The following is an 8,376-nucleotide window of genomic DNA, read 5'->3' as shown; positions in this document are numbered from 1 at the left end:
GAGTACAAACATCAGTACCTCTGTCAGGCCTGAAGCTTTTGGCCATCTTGCCGCAACCCATCCATGTTGATGGTTTTCCTAAACGAGGTTCACGAGAAAGGGCGGGGCGTCATACCGTAGTAAAGCAATACCAAAGCTTAAGCAACGTGTGAGCTTACCCACAAACCTTCATCACGGGGAGACTGCGATCCCGCCCGTGGGATGAAGAGCTGCGCTCTAGTGTCTAGACGACAATTGACCTCAGATGAGCCTACTTTTTAACTTAAGCCAGAGGTCAAGTACAGTGACGGGGGTATCTTTTTCTTTCATGTCGAGGAAGCGCAAGTCAAAAATAGGTCGAATAATGCCCTCATATGGGGACAAAGGTCCAATAGACACTCGACACTAGTACTGTAGAAATCCTTCCGCAACGCACAGGTCAACTGCGGTGGCGAGAGTACCTTTTTCCTTGTTGTTGAGCAAGCACAAGTCGAGAAAGAATAAGTTGAAAAGTAGCCTCATATGAGGTCAATTGTCGTCCAGGCAGCTGCTAACTCCCAACATTCTCCAATCTGCTCTACGGTATACTGTACTCATGTACAGCTCTATTGTTGGATTGCTGTAATTGGTATACAGCGGCTGAGACGAATAAGCACACATACGAAAGCCGCAACGGCAGTCTGGTGAGGGCATGTGAACCCTCACCAGACTGCCGTTGCTGTGAACAGCAGTGGCTGGACATCCTCACCTTCCATGACTCAACCCCAATACACTACTACAGTAAAATCCTACACGACTTCACACCCGCTTCGCCGTCATCCGGACACATTTTCAAATGTCTTGTGCTTTCAGGCATCTTCCAGGGCATAAACAACTGCTCATCCATACATCTGCAAGCGGATTGTTCGTAACTCATATACAGTACTAGCTAATCCCCCTGTTCCTTCAAATTCACATGCTTCGTGGTCATTTCACGGGCGTTGCGTGCGCATGACGTAAAGTCCCAATTGCCCAACTTCCACAAAAGCAGTCGATGCAGTTTTGTAGACACCGGTGCGAATTTCGTGTCTTCGGATTCGATCTACGTAGCTGTAACCCTAGTTTCATGCAACTCTCGAAGAAAAGAAATGATCTGGTCTCATGTCGTACTACGATGTCGTACTACGACAGTCGTACCTCCTTGTCCTTGCTTTTTCACGGCAGTGTTTTCTCTTCGCTCGAAGAGCAACGTGGTTGCCCTTCAATGCTTGGAAGGATCCGTGGCGCAAGCGACTTTGGTTCCCAATGCTGATGTGTGTCTAAACCTCAACTATGATCACCTCATTGACATCAAGGTACAGGACTTTATCAACCATGGCCTTGCCTTTCAAGGACACATATACATGTTTTCTCGTTTTAAATGAAATAGATATTTTTACCGTGGATTGTCATCGTCGTTTACACCTGGTTCTTGCCTTGACTCTCGTAGTCGCCCTTAATAAGGGAGATGAATCCTCAAGCTCTTTCTGTTTGCCTGAAGGGCAAGAATCGGAAGACAGTTTTCGACAGCTACGTATGATACTGCAGCTGATGAAAACAATCCGATATCTCTACAATAGTATTGAGTAATGCTTCTACCTCTCTAACTTCAACTACGGTGGTTTCCGTAGCCACAGAATTTACAGAATTCTCGGACGTCCATCAAACAACTGCAGCCGCTCTCCATTCACAAACGCTTATCATTTGGCCCGAGCGACTTTCAAATCAAGCAGCAAAGGTAATCAGGGGTCTCAGTACGGTAAGTACATACCCACTTCCCATATGCTCTCAGCACAATTTAGAGATCATGCCATGGACAAGAGGCCGTGTTTTGAGAGCAAAAGGTTATTTCCGTCACAATGGACAATAAATAAGGGAAGAGGGATTTCCTCCACTGGAACCTTCAATTTTTAACACGAAGAAGAACGGAGGAGGGGATGAGGGCGATGCAGTGTGATTTTAAATTTTTATTTTTATTTTTATAACACACCACCCTTTTGAGCTTTGATGGAAGGTTAATGTCTTGACAACTCGACACGGGCGCATTGATATTCGTAATTCAAAGAGTTCTCATAGCAAGTTTGTGTCTTTGTTTTTATAGCAGCCGAGATTAAGCACGCTGCCCAATCCTAGTTAGAGGGTCTCTGTTTGTTTTGTTTTTCTCTGCATCCGCATCTGCTTGGTGCGTATACCCACAGAAGGCGATAATTGGCCAGGAGGACAACTTTTCGATCCCCAGGCATTATGCATACTGAAAACTGCAAGTGGAGTCACGCTTCATTTACGGGCCTTGGCGGCAGACGAGGGATTTCCGGTACCCCATTATGCTCTCAGACTGCCAAACAAGCAGTAAACCCTCCGACGGGAATCCATGCGGGTAAAATCGAGGGACAATGGGTGCGGGTCTTCACTTGTCGGACTTCTGTTAAATAGATTCTAGAAGAAACCGTTCAAAACATCATGCAGTGGGAGTATGGTTCTTCTTTTTCTCTGTAGGATGTCGCGAAGAAGGAGCCTCGCATTTTTGGACATCCTAAGACAAGATACTGTAGTATTTTTACATCGCTTATATGAAAGTGAGACGGACACTTGTTTTCGACTCATCCTCGGGATTTGTAACGGTTTCATGACTTGCTGCATTTGCCCCCGCCAAATTCCTTGATATGATTGCACACTGATGCAGCTACACATATCGAGTGCAGGGGCGCTATGGAAGATCGAACAAGGTGATTCCTTTTTTCTTCTATACGGTCCATAGAGCTTGATGTAGATTCGATACTATATTCTTATAAGGAGCGCTGAGCCACCTCATTCTTTTTTTTGCCGTCGTCGCCGAGGCAATGGTGTAAGTGTCTGAACGTACCTGAGAGCAGACGTACTGATGTATTTGGAGAACGTGTTGTATCGACCTCTCACACTGTACGTCCCCAGCTTCAGCTGATTCAGAAGTTTTCGGAAACAGGGATGCGTTATTGTCTAAAAGATATGTTATCTTAACATATACATTTTCAGACGATGTGCAGCTCTTCCCAGCAAGCTGGAGGAAAGGTCGCGAGATCTAGCTAGAGACAATGAAAGTGAAGATACATATCCATAAATCAGAAGCTGGACAATTGGAATTAATGTCATCAAAACTCTCGCTGCATGGACATCGGTCCGCAAAGCTCGCGGTCCCCATCACCTTAACCAGGGACTGCTCTGCTCTACAAGCAATGGGGTTCATGTTTAATTTGTGTCTGTACTCGAATTAATGCGAAACGCACCACCACAACTCAATTTCTCAACAGAGCCATTCTCACTACGACCTGACCTTCAAGAAACTGCATGAGGTGTGGCAGTCTTTACCCTCATTCAGCAAGTTCTACATGGGCTCCCAGGATCCCACACGCCACTCTGTGCAAAAGCGGTGAGACCCTCACTGATGGCATTCGAAGCCACTGCTTTCCGGCTACTAGCCCTGCTTCTTGTTTTCCGTCTCGCTCTCGCAACACCCCTAGACGACGATCCCGCTTCCCATCCCCCCCGCCGACGCACTGCCACTAAACCTTCGCGTCTCTCTTCGCGGCCACTCCCCCCTCAGCGTGACATCGACGAGGACGCCCCGCCCGTGTCCGAGTCATGGCGTCGCGACTATGGCATTGACGAGAAAGACGACGACACCGCGGACCTCAAGGCGCGGACGGTTGCGCCTGCTGATTTTCCGAACGAAAGGGAACACTCTGGCAAGGGCGAGCGAACGGCGTCTCAGCATGCACTTGCTGGAGGTTTCTTCGAGGCAGTGAGGCGATTTCTTGGCCTTGACGAGAAAGGCGGCAAGGGAAGACGCAAAACCTCGGCTGACGAGGGCGCACACGACGAAGACGACATTCCTTCCGGGGCACAGTACAGAAAGGACAAAGCAAGCAAACCGCACCACGGGTTTTCAGTGTATGACGACGCGGACTCTGACGACGTGGCCGACAATGTCCAGCGGATGGCCAAAGGGGCGATGGCTTCGACACAACCGTCGTCTACGCGGACACGCGGTGGACGCTACAGCGACCAGCCATCGGTATCTGAGCACAGCGATGGCGGCTCCGACGGCGGCGCATCGCGAGTGCGCAGCGAGGAGGAGAGGGAAACGGAGCCGCTCGTGCGGCGGGCAGAGAGGCCGAAAACGCGTGCGGATGACCTGCTGTCCACAGCGGAAATGCGGGAGATGGTGCGGGTGTTCCACAAGCTGTTCCAATCGCTGGAGTGGTCGCTGGAGCGGTCGCCGGATGCGCAGGCGGGGGTGAGGGCGAGCCGGACAGTGCTGGGTGCGGCGAAGGAGGAGGGGGCCGTGAGGAAGTCGCGCGAGGAGTTGCCCGACGTGGACGGGGCCCTCGCGGAGGCAGCGAGACTCAACAGGAAGCGCGAGGCGGAGCGCGCGACAAGGATGGCGGCGGACGACGCGGGGAACAGGGGCGCTGACGGGGAGGAGGACGAGGGAGAGGAGGTGGCGGGGATGCCGAGGTCGGCGCCGGCGTATGGCGTGCGGCAAAGGGAGCGCAGGGTTTTGCGGGGAAGAGAGAGGACGAGGGAAGAGAGTGAGGAGGAGAGGAGGGTACTCGAGACGGCCGTGCGGCTGAGTGAAGTGGGCAGCATCTCATAGAGAAGACTTTCTCATCGACATCGAAGTTGGTGACTGTACTGTATGACGTGTTTCTGCGAAAATGATCATCACCATCGGTGTATCGCAATGCGCATCGTACCCCGCCGTCAGACCAGAACTGCCCGCCACCAAGCCGCATCCATTGCCTTTCTCCCCTCACTCCCGTCGCCATGCCCACCTCCACGCTCCGGCAGCGGCGTAAGTCCGGCGGCGGGTCGCGTCCGTTGAAGCCGAAGTCGTCCGCGCGCGGGCGGACCTCTAGCGGTGCGGCGGCGGCTGTGCTAGAAGTGCTGGGCGTGCGCAAGCTGCGCGGCGACCCAGCGCGCTCGCCCGACGAGCGGCGCGCGTGGCGCGTGGATCTGCTCGTCGCGGCGATGCTCCTTCTAGTCGCGCTGGCGACGCGCTTCTACCGGCTGGCCGTGCCGGCCAAGATCGGTACGTGACAAACCGCGCGTAGCCACCGGTCCCCCCATCGCCCCCCTTGACACAACACAGGGCACCAGACAGCCCACTGACGATCGCTGCATGCGCGGTGCGACGCGCAGTGTTCGATGAGTGGCACTTTGCGGCATTCGTCGACAACTACCTGTCCGGGAAATATCTGTTCGACATTCACCCCCCCTTCGGCAAGCTGACGCTCTCGCTAGCTGCCAAGCTTGGTGGGTACGTCAACCGGAACTACACGTTCAATAACCTAGGGCAGCCGTACGGTGACCTCGTGTATTACCCGCAGCGCGTGGTGTCCGCCTCCGTCGGCAGCCTGATCCCGTCGGTGATGTACCTCATCGCGCGTGCGCTGGGACTTGACCCGCTCGTCAGCGCGACGGTCGGCGCCATGCCGCTACTCGACATGCTGCTGTGCATCGAGAGCCGGCTGATACTGACGGACTCGCAGCTGGTGCTGTACAGCCAGCTGGCGTTGTTGTGCGCGCTGTATTTGTGGGCTACGCCCAAGTCGACGCCGAAGAGATACATGTGGCTGACGTTGACGGCGGTGTTCGGGGCGTGCGCGGTGTCCACGAAGTGGACGGCGATCGTGACGCCCGGCTTGATCGCGCTGGTGTCCCTGACGGGAGCCATCTTTCCGCTGGAGGGACCCCTCGACTTGCTGGAGATGGCGTACGCGGGCGCATTAGCCATCGGGATCTACATGGGCACGTTCTGGGTTCATTTTCGGCTGCTCCCCTTATCTGGCCCCGGGGATGCATTCATGCCGATCGAGTTTCAGCAAACGCTGGTGGGCAGCGAGTACTACAGGCAGAACGACGCAAGCAAAGTGGCGGCGCCGGGGTTTGTGGAGAACTTTCGGTACCTTAACTGGGAGATGCTGCGCGCGAACAGCGCGATCGAGATGCGGCATCACTGGGAGAGCGCGTGGCACGAGTGGCTGTACAACGCGCGTGGCATTCTCTACATCGACGAAGACGCGGGCAGTGGCAACCGGGAGATGATCTACCTCATCTCCAACCCTGTCCTGACGGTAGTGAGCGGGTGCGGGGTGCTGTTCGGGTTGTCCCTCCTCCTGGCGACGCCCGTGATTCTGTGGCGGGGCCGCATGTCCGGGGCGCTGTCGGCCGTGCGCAAGCGCGCGGGCGTCGTCTTCGTTCTCGTCTCCGGATGGGTGCTCAACCTCGTGCCTTACATCGGCGTGCGGAGGTGCACGTTCCTGTACCACGTGCTGCCCGCCCTGCAGCTGGCGAGCCTTTTGGCGGGCGTGGCGCTCCAGACGGTGCCAAGCCGGCGCGTGCGCACCGCGCTCTGCGTGGCGGTAGTGGCGGCTATGGCCGCCGCGTTCTGGTACTGGCGCGCGTGGACTTACGCGTTGGAGAGGAGCTACGACGAACTCAAAGCGCTGCGATGGATGCCAAGGTGGGATTAGTCGCGCCGGAAGGGGGGTACGCGCCAATTACGACCTCGTAGCTCGCAGCTTGGTTGCAATACCCTAGTCTTAAATTATCTCGTTTTCTGCCTTCTTGGCACAGGCCTCCCTCTCACAGATTACTCGATGCACCTCCCCAACCAACCTTTCTCTCCCACCTCACCATCCCCCTGCCGCCAACCTCTCCACCCCAACCGCCATGACGACCCCCTGCTTCGTCCCCTCCATCCCCGTCCGCACCTCTCTCGCGCGCCCGCAGAGCCTCTGCCGCACGGCGCCCCCTCTCCCGCGGCGCGCGCCACGAGCGGGCCTGGACCTGATCCCGGGCGTGCCGCCGGGCGAGGACGTGCGCGACAACGCGCCGCTGCGCGACTACGTGCCGAGGCCGGTGGAGACGTACGAGCAGCGCGGCTTCGCGACGGTGCTGCCGCGCAACTGGGAGGGCGAGACGAGCTCCATCGGCGTGGCCGACGTCGCCGACCTGATGCCGGTGCGCGAGGACGCCGCGCAGGCGCTGGACAACGTCGACGCGGCCTCTACCGGCGCGTTCCTGGAGTACGCGCAGAGCGTCCGCAAGGAACGAGAGATGCAGCTCGACGCGCTCAAGGAGAGGAATGCCATGCCGACGACCGGACGCGCAACCTGTGGCGAGGAGGAGGGTAAGGCGTTTGTTAGCAACTATCGCACCGTTTTGGTTGAAGGGGTTAAGGCAGTGGAGTATTGGGGCGCGCCGAACGGGCCGGTTCCGAGGCTGTTTGGGGGGCCGACCGAGTGAGAAGTGGTTGTGTAGCGCGAATTCGTAATAGTTTGATTTCTGTAAACAGGGAGAGTCTGTGTGAGTATGGTTTTTTACGTTGTGATGTGTACATTGATACGAGAATGTGCGGAATGAGTTTCTTTTATGTGTTTATGTAACTTTGTCATAGAGTGACTACAAGTTGCCCCCTTGAGACAAGTGAGGAGCGGTCGGAAAGCTAATGAGCGATCGTCTGACATAAGGCGATGACCCAAAAACAAGTATGCACGAAATCAGGTGGAGCCGTTGACAACTGGGGCACCGTTAGCCTCGGCGGCTTCTGCCTGCACGGGCTTCTTCGCGGGAAGAGGAACAGGTTCCTCCTCCCTGGGCTGAATAATGCCCTCAGCGACAAGATAGTCAAGGATAGCCTTGGCGCACTCATTGACACTGAGCTGGGAAGTATCGATCTTGACCTCGGGCCTGATCGGGGCCTCATACGGATCGTCAATACCGGTGAAGTTCTTGATCTCTCCCTTGCGGGCCTTCTTGTACAGGCCCTTGGGGTCGCGCTGCTCGGCGACTGAGAGCGGGACGTCGACGTGGACCTCGACGAACGGGATGCCCGCCTTCTTGTGGATCTCGCGGGCGACAACGCGGTCGGCAATGTACGGCGAGATGAAGGCCGAGGTGGAGATGACGCCGATGTCGCCCATGAGCTTGGCGACCTCCGAGATGCGGCGGATGTTCTCCTTGCGGTCCGCGGCGGAGAAGCCGAGGTTGGAGTTGAGGCCGAAGCGGATGTTGTCGCCGTCCAGACGGTACACCAGGTAGCCCTTCTTGAACATCATCTGCTCCAGCGCGACAGACACCGTCGACTTGCCGGACCCGGAGAGTCCCGTGAGCCACACCGTTGCGCCCTTCTGTTTGAGCATTGTGTAGCGGTGCTCCTTCTTGATCGCGCCGTCGTGCCACACAATGTTGGTCGCCATTTTAGTGTTTGGGGGTGGTGGGGTGGGGTAGGGTGGGGCGGGGTGCGGGGGTTTTGGGAGGGGGGGGTAGAATATAAGCTTGTAATGAAAGCATTGCATGCCAGAGAGCAACACCAAGCTCTTTTTTGAGTATAACCAC

General features: G+C 55.9%; 4 protein-coding genes; 3 read left to right on the top strand and 1 right to left on the bottom strand.

Annotated features, from left to right (window-relative positions):
- Positions 1-3,321: 3,321 nt before the first annotated feature.
- On the top strand, positions 3,322-3,540 carry CHC_T00006297001 (hypothetical protein). Its single transcript, XM_005717926.1, has one exon. It carries the CDS (start codon positions 3,322-3,324, stop codon positions 3,538-3,540), a length of 219 nt encoding a protein of 72 aa, XP_005717983.1.
- Positions 3,541-4,800: 1,260 nt separating this feature from the next.
- On the top strand, positions 4,801-6,509 carry CHC_T00008595001 (Dolichyl-phosphate-mannose--protein mannosyltransferase, family GT39). Its single transcript, XM_005717925.1, has 2 exons — positions 4,801-5,065; positions 5,176-6,509. The coding sequence occupies exons 1-2, from the start codon at positions 4,801-4,803 to the stop codon at positions 6,507-6,509; spliced, it is 1,599 nt and encodes a 532-aa protein (XP_005717982.1).
- A 126-nt stretch (positions 6,510-6,635) lies between these two features.
- Positions 6,636-7,172, top strand: CHC_T00006296001 (hypothetical protein). The gene has a single exon (XM_005717924.1). It carries the CDS (start codon positions 6,636-6,638, stop codon positions 7,170-7,172), a length of 537 nt encoding a protein of 178 aa, XP_005717981.1.
- A 205-nt stretch (positions 7,173-7,377) lies between these two features.
- CHC_T00009458001 (Adenylyl-sulfate kinase, APSK) lies at positions 7,378-8,237 on the bottom strand. XM_005717923.1 is given in 2 exon segments: positions 7,378-7,538; positions 7,539-8,237. 1 exon segment carries the CDS (start codon positions 8,235-8,237, stop codon positions 7,539-7,541), a length of 699 nt encoding a protein of 232 aa, XP_005717980.1. The 3' UTR covers positions 7,378-7,538.
- Positions 8,238-8,376: the final 139 nt, after the last annotated feature.

Source organism: Chondrus crispus, genomic scaffold (genome assembly GCF_000350225.1).
Source record: "Chondrus crispus Stackhouse genomic scaffold, scaffold_4, whole genome shotgun sequence".
Classification (NCBI taxonomy): Eukaryota; Rhodophyta; class Florideophyceae; order Gigartinales; family Gigartinaceae; genus Chondrus; species Chondrus crispus.
Note: the sequence above shows the minus strand (reverse complement) of the source record. Positions and strands in the feature narration are given on the sequence as shown.